Source organism: Oryx dammah, unplaced genomic scaffold, assembly GCF_014754425.2.
Source record: "Oryx dammah isolate SB20612 unplaced genomic scaffold, SCBI_Odam_1.1 HiC_scaffold_8, whole genome shotgun sequence".
Taxonomy (NCBI): Eukaryota; Metazoa; Chordata; class Mammalia; order Artiodactyla; family Bovidae; genus Oryx; species Oryx dammah.
In genome coordinates this window covers 234,306-249,250 of record NW_024070192.1, presented here as the reverse complement: position 1 = coordinate 249,250, position 14,945 = coordinate 234,306, and the positions used below count along the sequence as shown (strand labels likewise).

The 14,945-nt window shown below is 57.5% G+C and overlaps 1 protein-coding gene across 1 annotated transcript; it reads left to right on the top strand.

The window, feature by feature from the left end:
- Positions 1-4,372: 4,372 nt before the first annotated feature.
- Positions 4,373-13,093, top strand: CACNG1 (calcium voltage-gated channel auxiliary subunit gamma 1). The gene is made up of 4 exons (XM_040244374.1): positions 4,373-4,780; positions 10,073-10,147; positions 12,048-12,185; positions 12,438-13,093. Exons 1-4 carry the CDS (start codon positions 4,549-4,551, stop codon positions 12,662-12,664), a joined length of 672 nt encoding a protein of 223 aa, XP_040100308.1. The 5' UTR covers positions 4,373-4,548; the 3' UTR covers positions 12,665-13,093.
- The last annotated feature ends 1,852 nt before the right edge of the window (positions 13,094-14,945 follow it).

Here is a 14,945-nt window from a genome sequence, read left to right as displayed (position 1 = left end):
CCCCCCTCCGTCACGCCGACTGTGCCCCGCCGTGCTCTTCAGGGCCCTCTTCCTCTCTGGGCATAGCTGCCAGTGCCCCCGGTGCCTCCCCCCACCCAGTACGCCTGCCCCGCAACCTCATCAAGCCCTCCAGGGCTTTGACCTCATCATCGTGACCTTGCTGTGTCCCAGGGCGACCCCAACCATGAGCTAACTGCCCCAAGCAGCCCAGACCCGCACACCATCCGCTGTTGCCTTCAGCCCCCTCGGCCTCGACCTTCCAGTTTCTATCCTTCCATCTCACCTGCATCCCACATCCAAACTTCTAGGTGAAGCCAGAGAAAATCAGGTTCCAAGTCAGGGCCTGGACAGAACAGTGGCCCCGCAGACATCTGAGCCGGGCGCCCAGAGCCTGATTGTCACCGTTCATGGCAAAAGGGACGATGTGGTGTGATTAAACTGCAGATCCTGAGATGGGGAGATGGTCCTGGATTATCTGGGTGGACCCCCCGTAACCACAAGGATCTACTTAAGGGCAAGAGGGCAGCTGGAGAGTCAGAGAAGGGGGATGGGACGATGGAAGCAGGTCAGGCGACAGGCTCTCTGACTCAGGTGGAGGAGACGGGGGCCCCTGGACGGAGGGAGGCCGTCTGTGACTCCCAGGCTGGACCAGGGGCAGCACGCCCGCGGCTGCAGAAGGTCCCGGGCGCAAGATGCAGGGAGGCAGAGGATGCGGAAAAAGAGGGTGAGACCAGCTGGACGACACACACCCAAGGCCATCTCTCGGCCTGGCTGAGACTTAGCTCAGAATCAGATTGACACGTTTCTGAGGAAGGCTCACTGGGCCCCCACACAGGTGTGCCTCAGCCCTGGCCCCACACGAGGCCCACCGCGCAGAGGTATCCTCGCTGTAACTCTATCTGGTGCTTCTTGGGACAAGTGCACTCTGGTTCATCTGGACGAGTCAAACATGGACAGCTCCCGGGGAGCTGAGCAGGGCATCTCCACCTTGAAGACTGTGGTAGGAATCCCAGTCTTCCTCGTGGACTAGGTCACAGGGGTGGTGACGGTGCCTCCCTCCCTCCTGGGGCGCCCCTCAGCACCTGGAAGCAAATGAGCCCCTTGCCCAAGCCGTGCTGGGCCTGCCCAGCTGTCTTCTTATGCCCACGTCCTCTGGGTCACCTGGTGGAGTCAGTTATTTGAACTCTGTCCCCTTCTTTCAGTCCATCTGTCCATCCACTCAGCCATCCATCCTTCAGCAAACACTTATGAAGACCCAACGCTGGGCTCCATTCAGGGAATTCTCTGAGGGAACCCAGAACGAGCACAGAAGACGGTTCTGTGTCTCTACCCTCTAGAAGCTTACAGCCCATCAGGGAAAGCTGACCCACTGGCAGTCTACAGATGATAATAACAACACCCTCCTGAACCCGGCGCCTAACGTCGATATATCGCTGGGGCTGCCGTGACAGAAAGGACTTCCCTGGTGGCTCAGACAGTAGGGAACCTGCCTGCAATGCAGGAGACCTGGGTTCAACCCCTGGGTCAGGAAGAAAGACCACAGATGGGGTGACCTGATTCTCACAGTTCTGGGGGCTGGAAGCCCTGCTCACAGTGCCAGCGCGGCGTGTGTTGAGATGCGCTCTCCTCCCGTCTTCTCGTGATGTCCTCCCATGGCCGAGAGGAAGACAGAGGAAGCTCTCCCATCTCTGCTGGTAACGGTACCTGCTCAGCTCCCAAGGCCCTGCTCCGAACGCCATCAAGGCAGGGGTCGGGCCTTGTCACCGGCATTTAAGGGGACCTAGTTCGGTCCACAGCACCTCCCTCGGGCTGAGCTGCTGAAGTGCGTTATCTCAAACCCTAGAGGAGGGGCAGTCAGAGAGGTCAACCCGCTGGACACCACGCAGCTGCAGGCAAGGCTCTGACCTGGGCGCGGGCGGGGCAGGGCTGGGCGGAGGACGGCAGCCCCGGCTCTGTGAGCAGAGCAGGCCGCTGGGCATGGCCCTCAGAGCAGAGATGGCCTGCCTGCAGGAGCGTTTAGTGAACGGAGGCGAGAAAGTAGATCTGCCTGCTCTCCCCGGCGGCCAACCTCAAACCAGAGGCTGCAAAGACCTCTCTCTCCAGGCTGCAGTCCCCTTAACCAGTCACGAGGGGCTCGGACACGCTGGCCCAAGGTACCGCAGCTTGGCACACTGCATATTTTAAGTTGAAGGAATCTGAGACACAGCCCGCCCAGAAAGGCCTCTCTGCCCCTCCCCTGAAGCAGGTCCCAAGACGCCCATGCGCGACATGCTCTGCTTGTCTGGGAAGGAAGGAGCACTCGCCCCACGATGCAGACCTTGCTCCCCCTGCTTTCCTGCCCTCACTTGGACCCTTCCGTCCTGCTGTGTTTTCCATTCTTCATCACACATGGCGACTCTAGAACGCTCAGGTGTAAACTGTGAAGAGCGTTTCTCTCTGGATAAGGAAAGGGATATTATAGACAAAAAGCAGAAAGTCACTTTCTTTCTCCATATACACGTACGTGGTTGCATTTGTTATAACGAACATGCTTCCATTTAGGGAAAAAAATAATTATTACAATAAACTATTAAAAAACACTCAAATTTGTTCCTTTGGGTCTTCATTTTTTTATGAAGTCTCCAGTGCCATATAAAACTTATATTAGTCTCTATGCTTTTCTCTTGCCAACTTGTCTGCTGTTAGAGGAGCCTCAGCTGAGACCTTAAAAGTGAAAGTGCAAGTCACTCAGTCGCGTCCGGCTCTTTGCGACCCCATGTTCTATACAGTCCATGGAATTCTCCAGGCCAGTGGGAAGCCTCTCCCTTCTCCAGGGGGTCTCCCCAACCCAAGTATGGAGCCCAGGTCTCCTGCACTGCAGGTGGATTCTTTACCAGCTAAGCCAGCAGGGAAGCCCAAGAGTAAAAGCTGATCTTCCCGACCCAGGAATCGAACTGGGGTCTCCTGCACTGTGGGTGGATTTTTTACCAACTGAGCTATCAGGGAAGCCAGAGAACTTAAAAAGTAGAGGACAAAGATGTGTTTCCTCCCCTAAAGTCACAGTGACCGCTGGTTAGGAGTCTGGGCCCTGAAACCTGGCTTCCCCATGTGCTGTGTGACCGTGGAGAGTTACTTCATGTCTCTGAGCCTGTGGTCCTTTATCTGCAATGGTACACAGCGGCTTAGCACAGTGCCTGGTAGACAGCACGCGCTCACTGAGGCTGAGCTATTACTATGATCAGCATCATAATTAAGTGTCTGAACTCCACGGCTAGACCCTCAAATGGTTCTCCTCACACAGAGAGTCTTTTTGTAAGCTGTGTCAGCCTGAGGCCAGGATTTCAGAAGTCAAACCCCTACCTGGCTCAGGGGTCTTCTCCTGGCCATGCATCAGCCCCTTGACTACGCCCCAAAAGAGGCTCCTGGTGACCTGAGTGAGGAGACACAGACCCGGAAGGGTGTAGGGGCTCCAGCCTGGAGTGCCAGCCTGCGGCCAGGGGGTGGGGTGGGTGGACATGAGAGAGGAGTCAGGACTCTCGCATGGTGGTCCCAAACCCCAAGTGTCCTCTGCTGAATCCATACACCCAGTAGCCACTTAATAGTCACCTGTAAATCAATCTACTTTTGTTCTTCTTCACTGAAGTATAGTTACTTTGTAAAGGACAATGTAACCTGAAAATCCTTATTACCTGCCATTAATAGAAAGTGTACCTAAAACTAAAGGCCTGGCGTGCTCCAGTCCGTGGGGTCGCAAAGAGCTGGACACGACTTGGCGATGAACAACAGCAAAACGGAAACAGCAGTGACGGGCGCTCCAGTCAGGTCCGGGGGCTTTGTTCTCCCCACACTATTCTTCGATTTGCAAGGGTCAGAAAGTGTGAGAGACTTGCTAGCCCCCAAAGGAGCTTTCCTTCTGGACCCAGTTGGAGGGAAGGAAAGAGAACTGACAAGGAAACAGGGCAGGAGCAACCCGGGGCGGCTTGGGGTGTGGGGTTCAGGTCTAGAGTGTGCTCCCCTGGGCTGTGGGCGCCGGAGGCCCCGGGTGGGCCCCCCAGGCCCCAGGATAGAGCCCCATTCACCTGCTCCCACACGAGGACAGAGGCCTGTGTCCTGCGTCTGCACCCTCCCCCAGAGGCTCACTCCTCCTTCAGCCCCAGCAGGAAGAGGCTGGCACCGTAGCGCCAGGCCTGTGCCCCTCGCCCTCCCAGCTCAGGCCGGGCTCTGAGGGTGGCGAGTCTGCAGCTGGTCTGAGCCTTCTCTCCTGCCCCACCCTGGTGTGCTCCCGGCCCCGGGGAGGGGAGCCAGCCCTGAAACCCAAGGAGCAGCCGTCCTGGGTGAGGCGCCTGGGTGCTCATTAATAGAAGCTTCCTCAGGCCTCTGACACGCCGGGGCAGCTGCTGAGCCCGTCCAGCGGCCTCGCCCACGGCCAGCCCACCCTGGCTCAGCCCGGCACGCTAAACTTAGCTTCCACCCCCGGCTGGAGCCACCGCCGCAGCCCCAGCCCAGCTGCCCCCCGGCCCGGAAGGACACGGCCGACAGACCCCAGGCGCCCACTGCCCCGGGACCACCATGTCCCCGACCAGAACCCTGAAGGTCCGAGTGGCCCTCCTCTGCATCCTGGTGGGCATCGTGCTGGCCCTGGCGGCCGTGGTGACGGACCACTGGGCCGTGCTGAGCCCCCACGTGGACCCCCGCAACGCCACCTGCGAGGCAGCCCACTTCGGCCTCTGGCGGATCTGTACGAAGCGGATCTTCGTGGGCGACGAGGAGAGGAGCTGCGGCCCCACCACCCTGCCCGGGGGTAACGTACCCTCCCCGCCCGCCCCTGTGGGAGGACGGGGCTCCAGAGACCGAGCGCGCCTGGGCGGGGGCGGGGGGCCGGCCGCGGCGGCGCTGGCGGGCGGAGCCGGGCTGCGAAGGGCGGGCGAGGTCTCCCGCTCTTCCGTGCGCTGGGGCAGGGGTCTGGATGGGCGGACAGACCGCCGCTCAGCCAAGAGAACGCGGGTCTGCAGACTCAGCCTGGGCGCCCGGCCCCCACCGAACGCAGGCCTCAGGTGGGAGGGCCGCCTGGGGGGAGTTCATTCCAGGCTGGAGTGCGGACACACGCCGCTAAAGGGTAACCGGGCCCTGTGCAAAAGGGGAACGCAGGACTCCCCCTCGTGCAGGCGGCAGGAGGAAACCCAGCGGGCGTCCCTCCTGGGTGCCGGCCCTGCGTGCCCACACAGGTGGCTCGCCTGTGAGGCGGGACCGCTTTGTGCGAGGACTGTGTGTCCTGCGCCTGCTCCTGCACGGGTCCCCTTCAGACTCAGAAAATGCTTCCTCTGGCTGTGATTTAAATGCCTGCCTCACTCTCCTAGTGGTGCCCGACCACACTTGAAGGCGCTCTTTGTGGAGAACACCTGGTGTGAGGGTGGCCAGCCTCTCCGCAGGCGTGGAGCCTCCACATTCTCAGTGGGCAGAGGCCTGCTGCGGAAAGAGCCTGGGGGCCACGTCAGAGTCTGGGCTGCGTGCAGGCCCTGCCCACTAACCCCAGAGGACTGGGCCCTGGCAAGCCCATCGCAGACTCCACGGCTTCCTTCACCACACGGGCTCAGGCCCAGCAACCCAAAGTCCCCTCCAGCGTGCCTTCCAATGTCACCCCAAGGTGGCCGGCGACCAGGGTGAGTGCAGGGTCCCACCTGGTTTTCAGAATTAGTCTGTCGTCAGACTGGGTGTTTCTTGAACCCTGCCCTTCAAGAAAGGCACTGCTAAGTCCCCGAAGCCCCTGCGGTCTCTGTGGGGGGCGAAGGAGCCCAAACCTCACCCCTCCACCCCTCGCCTTCCTCGCCCTTCCCCTCGCCGACCCCAGGAGAGCCCGGCCCTGCTCACTCCCACCGGACACCTGGAAGACACAGCGAGCCCCAAGCCTGAGGGCTCTCACAGGCACGGACATGTGCCCGAAGGGTATCACGTAGCCCCGATGCCCACGCCCCGCAGCCACTGCCGAGCACACCCATCAACAGAGGCACCATCCCGCCAGCCCTCCTGGGCAGGGCAGTCTCCAGGGACTGTGCGTGGGGACGCACTATTACGGCCCTCCTGCCCTTGGCCTTTTAAAGCCCGGTGAATTTACAGAGCACATGAGCAGGGTCGTGAGGCGAAGCTATACAGGAGAGACGACCGGGGGGGCGTGACCGGACCGGCCACAGCGGACGCGCCGGCTCGGCCTGGCCGCGAGCCTGAGTTGAGTCGACCTCTAGGCCACCTTCTCCTGGTCCAGAGTGAATCGCACCTTCCGAGCCTGTGAGCACTGGACGAGCTGTCCAAGTGCACTCCTGCCTTCTCCCCTCTCCTTTCTCTGCAAGGGGACGTCGTTTTCCTTCCCCACCCATCCTGCCTGTGCTCTACCGGATCACTGTTTCTTGGAGGAGCAGAGTTCATATGCTTTCTCTCATTAGTTACCAACAACATCTACAAGTACAGTGCTGTCTGCCAAACACATATATTACATATGTTAACCTTGGGTGACCTCAGAAAAAACGACAGAGTAAGAACCTCCAAAAATTATTTTCTCCATAAAAACAACGAGAACATTGGCTAACATGGTCAGAATAAACTTTCTCAGAACTCTAGAAGTTAACCAGTCTTGCAGCAATAAGCAAGTGCTTCTTCAAGAAAGAGGAGTGAATCCCAGCAGGAACAATGAGGTCTGTGGTGTCTTAAGCTGCTATTCCAGTTCTTTCCTTCCTGACTCTGTCACAGCCTCAAAAACCAACAGGCTGCTATCAGAGTGAAGCCAGCTGCCTGGAAGCCACCAGAAGGGACAGACTAGGGCTGGGTCCCTCTCAAGGCCTCACTCCCAGGGTGCTGTCGTTATCCGATCTGTCTGGTGGTTCCCTAGAAGCTCGCCTTTGCAAGGCTGCCTTTATTTGACTTGACTCTGAGCTCATCCCGTGGAAGCAGTCTTTTACCCAGGAGGCATTTGTCAGAAACAATTAGAGACAGTTGTTTAATATCCTAACTGCCTAAGGGAGCAGATAACAGAGCAAACAATAGGCTAAGCAGAAAACTGCAGAACAAGATAGGTGGCTTTGAAAAGCTCCAACATATTCCTGGGAATTTAGGAGGCCACGGGGGTCCGCAGGGCAACAAGTGTGCCCGGGGAAGATCTGAGAGGGCCGTGAGCTCTCCCCTCTGGCTTACGCAGAGCTGTGTGAGGAAAGAGAGAGAAAGAGAGAAGGAGGGAGACAGCACGAGGAAGGGAGAGAGAGAGACGGAGAAGGAGAGGAGGGGAAGAGAAAGGGAGAAAGGCTAAGGCAGTGGCGCAGGCCACGTCGCGGAGTGCTCGGCTGTCTGTTGGCTCGCAGCTCCTCAGCGAAGACTGGGAGGGGCACGGCTTCCAAGCACTCTAGGAAATGTCTGTGAGGTGACCACAAAGCTACGTGAGCAGAGACTTCCGTGGCCGTACGTGAACACAGACTTCACATATTTAATTCAGAAATGAACTTTAACAAGCAACAGTAACAAACAGCCACAGAAACAAACCCTGGGGAAGAGGGGACATCTAACTTCCAGTTACTGTTTAAAATGCCAAGTTTTTAAATTTAAAAAGATTACAAGACACGAAGGGGCTGCGGTCTCCAGTGGGCATCCACAGGGCCCTGCAGCGGTGTGTCCTGGTTCAGCACAGGGGACACCAGTCGCCCTCAACTGCTGAGTCAGGAGCGGCGACGGGCGGGAGGGCCCATCTGCTCGCCCGAAGACCTCCACGGAGGAAGGGAACTGGGGCCTCCAGACGCCCAGAGCGGAAGCCCCCAGCCACTCTGTGAGAGCGCCTAGTGGCGGGGGGGGGGGGGTGCCTGTACTTGTTCCCGCACAATCTGCAGACTGGCTTCCCCAGAGGCTGGTGCTGGTCTGGGGGTGCTGACACCCCAACTGCCACCTGAGCAAGAGGACCTTTGGCAACATGGACGTGCCTGCCTTATGTCCAGGCCACTCATGCTGAAGGCTTCTAACTCAGGGTCTGCAAATTGTCAGGGAGGCACCCAATCGTGAGACACACTTGAATTCAGTCAATTCCCTTCAGAGGGTTTTCAAAAGCAACCAAAGTTGGCCCTTAAAGAATGAGACAGAAATTACTCCTCTGTCCAGAGGGAGACTCTGCGGGACCCATCAGCTCGCACGAGCCATTAGAGCGGGGCTGCTACAGCTGATAGCCTGGCACATTCGGGAGAGAGCTCCGTCACGCTTGGAGACAGCGCCAGAAGCCCCTGGCGTCACCAGCGGCAGCCGCACCCCCAGGTAACTCAGCTCAAAAGGAGAGCGGTTTAAATGTAGAAGCTCAAAGAGAAGGCTGTTCACTTCATGGAACACCCGCTGCTGCTGGACCAGGCTCCATCTCCCAGGACCACCCTCTTCCTCCACTGCAGGGCAGCAGTGACCCTGACCTTGGGGGGGTCAGGGGCCAGAGATTTCAGTGGGAGGTGATCATCTCAGGCAGATGGAAGCCTGGACCCCAGTGAAAGCTACGACTCTGGCAGCAGGCTTTTTTCCAAAAGAAACGAGGCACCAAATACCTGGCGAACATTAAACTGTGGCCTGAAGATAAAAACAAAATGCAGGTGCAAAGCAGATGCGTCTGAACCTAGAGCAGAGAGCTTCCCACTGAGGCTCAAGGAGACACAGGAAAAACGAGTCCATACAGTGCCTCACATAAATAAAAAGCAATGTGGTTTAGTTTTTTTAAGAAACAAAATAGTATAAAATAACCCATTCATCTACTTCCTAAATCAGCAGTAAAGAACATTAAACTATGCAATAAGCAATAGTCCTTGAATTTTACAGTGTATCTAGTTGTGAGAGAGATTAAAAGGGAAGAATGGAGGAGGCATTATATTGAAAATCAGTGTGAATGTCCTTGTTCTGAGTTCTTCCTCTACTGCTGCTGCTGCTAAATCACTTCAGTCGTGTCCGACTCTGTGTGACCACATAGATGGCAGCCCACCAGGCTCCCCAGTCCCTGGGATTCTCTAGGCAAAAACACTGGAGTGGGTTGCCATTTCCTTCTCCAATGCATGAAAGTGAAAAGTGAAAGTGAAGTTGTTCAGTCATGCCCGACTCTTAGCAACCCCATGGACTGCAACCTACCAGGCTCCTCTGTCCATGGGATTTTCCAGGCAAGAGTACTGGAGTGGGGTGCCATTGCCTTCTCCGGAGTTCCTCCTCTGCCCCCTACCAAATCCAGATTTTGGGCCCTGCGGATAACACACGTTTTCCATGGCTTTCCCGGCGCTAATCAAGTGGGCCAAGCAGCTCACCTAGGAGGTCTCAGCTGTGCTGCCTCCGTGCTCACAGGCGTGGAGGGCCTAATGTGTGAGATCATGGTCACACATGGCCCTTCATCCAAGTCCACACAATGGCCCACTCAGCAAAGCCCTTCGGGTGGCATTTTAAGGAGCTTGGAGCCAGGTTTCTAAACCTGGCTGAACATCAGAATCTCCTAGAAAGTTCTTGAAAAAGACTTTGTTTCCCAGGTCACACCCAGTGCCTCAGGATGGGCCTGGATGCTGACTGGAAACCAGCCCTGGGTTGTACGTGATCCTGGGTCTGGCAACCCCAGCGCCTCTGGCGTCTGAGGGCTGGTAGTTCTGTGCACTGCACATCCCAGGCCAACCACCCCCCTCCCCAGGTGCCCATAGCCGTCTGCCCAGCTGGGACACAGAAATGTCTCCAGACACTGCCCAGGGTCCCCTAGGGGCAGAAACAGCCCCAGCGGAGGACCACTGTCTGGCCCTGATTGACCGTGTCCCGAAGTCCTGAACAGACTTGAACTCTAGGCTTCAGTTACCCCATCTGCCAAATGGGTTCAGTACCCAGTGCTCTGCGCCTGGACCAGCCTCAGCTCCCTGAAGATCCTCAGGCTCTTATGCAGCCCATTTCCCACCAAACTTTTGGTCTAAGGGTGGAAGAAAGATGCTTGTTTTGGCCCAGAGTCAGGGTTTAGAGAGCAGAGAGCAAGCCAGAAGCCCCGGGGCAGGGGGGACTGGCCCGCCCCCTCCTTGCCAGCTCCCTCCCCAGCTGCAGCCCTTTCTCTCAACTGTCTCCTCCTTTGCAGAGAAAAACTGTTCCTACTTCAGGCATTTTAACCCAGGCGAGAGCTCGGAGATCTTTGAAGTCACTACTCAGAAAGGTGAGCCTGGGCGGAGGGTGGGGGCGGGGGGGAGGAGGAAAAGTGGATTCTACCACTCCCTGCTGAGTGGGAAAATCCCTGGCATGAAAACCCCAGCCTCCTGCTTGATGACAAGCAGCCCCTCCTGAAGTTTGTCAGTGGCAGCCAGGCCTACCTCTGCGCCCAGAAACGGCAGCTCCCACCTCCAGGCGCCTCAGGTCTCTGTACCAGGGCTCCCACGCACACACACGCATGCCCAGGTACACACATGCACACATATGCACACATGCACGCCCAGACACACATGCACACCCACACACGCACACATGCACACACTGACACACATGCACACACATGACACACGAGCACACACACCCATGCCCAGACACACACGCACACACACCGACACACACGCACACACCAACACATGCACACACACCACACCCAGACACATGCACACCCAGACACACATGCACACACACACAACACACACATGCACACAATGCACACTGACACACACATGCACACTGACACACACATGCACACTGACACACACATGCACACACACCGACACACATGCATACACACGCACACACCAACACATGCACACACCACACCCAGACATGCACACCCAGACACATGCACACACACACGCCCAGACACACACGAGCACACACACACGCACACACGACACACACATGCACACACATGACACACGCACACACACCAACACACACACGAGCACACACACACACACCCAGACACACATGCACACCGACATACACACCTAGACACATGCACACACACACACTGACACACACATGCACACACATGCACACCCACACATGCACGCACACACACGCACACACCAACACACGCACACCCAGACACATGCACACACACAACACACATGCACACAATGCACACTGACACACACATACACACACACCGACACACATGCACACACACGCACACACATGCACACACCAACACATGCACACACACCACACTCAGACACATGCACACCCAGACACATGTACACACACACGCCCAGACACACACGTGCACACACACACACAGACACACATGCACACACTGACACACATGCACACCGACATACACACCTAGACACATATACACACACACACTGACACACACATGCACACACATGCACACCCACACATGCATGCACACACACGCACACACCAACACATGCACACCCAGACACATGCACACACATGCACACCCAGACACACATGCACACACAACACACACATGCACACAATGCACACACTGACACACACATACACACACCGACACACATGCACACACACGCACACACATGCACACACCAACACATGCACACGCACCACACTCAGACACATGCACACCCAGACACATGCACACACACATGCACGCCCAGACACACATGCACACACGTGCGCACACACGCACACCCAGGTGCACACTGGCATGCGCACACAGATCCTCTCCAGCACCGAGCTCTGTAACAAGCTGCACTCTGTCAGCCTTCCAGACGGGGCTTGTCAGTCCCAGGACACACCACCCTGAGCCTGGGCGTCACCTTCAGCCCTGACTCTGGGAGGGAGGTTTCGGCTCCAGGCAGGTCTCCAGCCACAAATCTCCCACCACCTTCTGAGGCCTGTGCCCCTGGAATGAGGACCTTCATTTTGGTGCCTGTACGACCTGGAGAAGGAATTAGGTCGTGTGGACATCCTGGCCCCACCCCTTACTCACGTGCCACTCGGAAGGAATGATTTCATCTCTGGCCCTCAGTGTTCTCACCTGGGAAACGGGGACGACAGAATGCGGAGCAGTCGCTAACCTGGGGGGCAGGCACAAGTGAGGGGACGCCGAGCCCCTCCTGAGGCCCCGGCGTCCCCACACTCTTGTGCCGCAGAGTACAGCATCTCAGCCGCCGCCATCGCCATCTTCAGCCTGGGCTTCATCATCGTGGGCACCCTCTGCGCGCTCCTGTCCTTCCGGAAGAAGCGGGACTACCTGCTGAGGCCGGCCTCTATGTTCTACGTCTTCGCAGGTATGGGGCTCCCGTGGGTGCGGGGCCGAGGGACGCTCCCGCCCTCCTCCCCAGCCTGCCTGGGTAGGGGCTGGGTTTGGACAAGACCCGGCTCCACGCCCCGGCTCCCCATGCCCCCGTGACCCCGCCCCATCCCCCACTCCCCCACCTGACCCCCGCCCTCACCTTCCCTCCTGGTCCTCCTGCACCCCCGCATCCCCCGCCCCGGTCTGCCCCTAAGGCCCGCAGCCTGAGCCCCGGCTGTGCCCGCAGGCCTCTGCCTCTCAGTGTCAGCGGAGGTCATGCGGCAGTCGGTGCAGCGCATGGTCGACAGCGAGCACACGGCCTGGATCGCGCACTCGCTCGCCTGGTCCTTCGTCTGCGCCTGCGTCGCCGCAGCTCTGCTCCTGGTCGGCGGCCTCGCGCTGCTGCTCCTCGCGCTGCCACGGATGCCCCGCGACCCCTGGGAGTCCTGCATGGACGCCGAGCCCGAGCACTAGTCCTGGGCCCGGGCGCGGGGCCCGCCTTGGGAGGCTGACCCTGGGACGGGCCGGAGGTGGCGGCGTGACTTCTCCGCGTCCCCATTGCGCGCACACGGCACGGCACTTCTCCAGGGCCAGCCACTGACACGTGGTGCTTCTCCGGGGCCGGTCAGTGGACACGCGGCGCGGCCCGCGCGGCCAGTGGACTCGGCCCGGGCGGCCGGGAGGGGCGGGGCGGCCAGTGCTGGGGTCCTCGGGGGTCCTTAACCGGCTTTCCCGAGGTTCCTCCGCGGCTCACCCGCCGCCCCGGGTGCTCAGCTGTTCGAGCCGCCAGCGCCTCGCTGCTTCCTGGTCATCCGACATCCTCTCCTTCGCTTCTGGCAGACCCGACAAGCACTTTTTAACCGGTCTGACGGCGATTTGAAATAAAAACTCTTTGAAACATGCCTTTCCTTGGCCTTGCATAGAGATCGCTTGGGTTCCTGACCACACAGCCCAAGGGCCCTCTTGACCCAGAGGAGAAATGAAGGCATAGGCCCTGGGGATGGTGAGGACTTCTGTGGGGACACGGGGACAGAGGGTCTGTTTACTGGAGAGACTTAGAGGCTCTGAATTCCAATTTCTAACTCTGGGCCTTGGGTTGTCTTCAGGAGAAACCAAAGGCCATCTGAATTGGCAAGAGCGTGAAAAACAAGGAGTGTTATTTCCAGAGCTCCCAGTGCCAGAGGCATCCCAGTGCTGACACAGGGCTCCAGCCGCCTGGCCACGAGGGTCTGGTTTCAGACGCTGGATTTTTGTGGCAGAGAATTAGGTAGCTGGGCTTAGCAGCTGACACGAAGGGCCACCTGGAGTGCCACAATTTACACTCTTCTGCCTTTGACTCCCCTGCATTCAGCCCGCCCTTGGGGATGGAAAGCCAGACTGGTGAGCAGAAAGGACCCCGTGCCCCTTACCTTGATCTGTTCCAGAGGCTGTGGCCAGCCTCTTTTGCAGGGGCGGGCCAGCAAACTACCAGCTGAGGGTCAATCTCTTGCTAAGAATGGTTTTTATAGCTTTAAATGGTTAAGAAACATCAAAGAGGAAAAAGATTTCATGATGTGAAAATTTCATGAAATTCAGATTTCAGTGTCCATAAATAAAGTTTTATCAGAATTGCCAGAGATAAACAAAGCCACAGATATAGTGGTCAGAACAGATTTTAATCAGTAATGCACTTCTGCAGCAGGAACAGAACTCCAACTGTATGCCCAGAGGCGATCAGGAGTTTTCTAGGGTGGGTAGGCTCTGTAGAGTCAGAGAAGCAAAGAGCTGCCCAGGGGTGGAAGGGGGTGGGCCTGGGAACCCCTCTGGGTTGGCTAACAGGAGGTGATCCAGTTAGGTGCCGACCCTCACACAGAGGCTGGGAGACCAGGGCCTGTAGCAGGTTTTGGCTGGACAAACAGCAGAGTCTTGAGGCAGCCTTGAATTTTCTCAGGCAGACAGTTTAAGGAGGGCTGGGGTCATCCTAAGGATGTGGCCTTGAGTGGTTAGAAACTATGTTCATGCGTGTTTGCATCTTTTGAGGCCAACGGTGAGTACAGAGAGGGCTGGGGCCGCCTGGCTGGAGTCTGGCCCGTGAGACTCTGGTTCCCACTGGACTCTAGTTCCCATGGGACTGGTGTGAACTGAACAGTCGTCATACCTTGAGGTTCCATAACGTGTTCACTTTCTTAACTTTTAAAGATCAGATCCCACAAGGTAAGGGAGGTGGCAGAGCCAGGACTAGCAACTCAGTCAGATAAATAACATTTAAATGTGAGATCTTTTTAAAAATGTGGTAAAATATACACAGCATGAAATTTACCACCTTAATTATTTCTACGTGTCCAGCTCCGCCATGTTACCCTCCAACCATACACTTTCTGTCTCTGTGAACTTGACTGTTCAGGGGCCTCATATGAGTGAGAGCAAAGTATTTGCTCCTCCATGTCTGCCTCATGTCACTAATTAGCACTCGTTTGTCTTCTTGGGGCTTTGCTCCTGACGAGTTTCTGGCCTGGATGTGAAAGCCCAGCCTCCTGGAGATGCTTGCCGATTTGGCTTTAAGCCTGCCTCTGTCTTCGCCCACAGAGCAGTCCTGGTAGAACAGAGAGAAACAGAGGTCGCGGGAGGTGTTTGCAGCCAGTCTGAGGTCCTCAGCTCTGAGCTTCAGGAGCTCAGAACACACAAGTCACTGATGTAAACAGCTCGCCCCGCCCCGCCCCGCCCCGCCCCGCCCCGCTCGCCACGCCCCCGCCACGCCCCCGCTCGCCACGCCCCC

Bases quoted from the DNA above. Each gene is read 5' to 3' on its own strand.
- CACNG1 (XM_040244374.1), top strand. From the start codon at position 4,549: ATGTCCCCGACCAGAACCCTGAAGGTCCGAGTGGCCCTCCTCTGCATC. The intron at 4,781-10,072 runs GTAACGTACCCT...CCTCCTTTGCAG, and splicing joins CCCCACCACCCTGCCCGGGG to AGAAAAACTGTTCCTACTTC. The intron at 12,186-12,437 runs GTATGGGGCTCC...CTGTGCCCGCAG, and splicing joins TATGTTCTACGTCTTCGCAG to GCCTCTGCCTCTCAGTGTCA.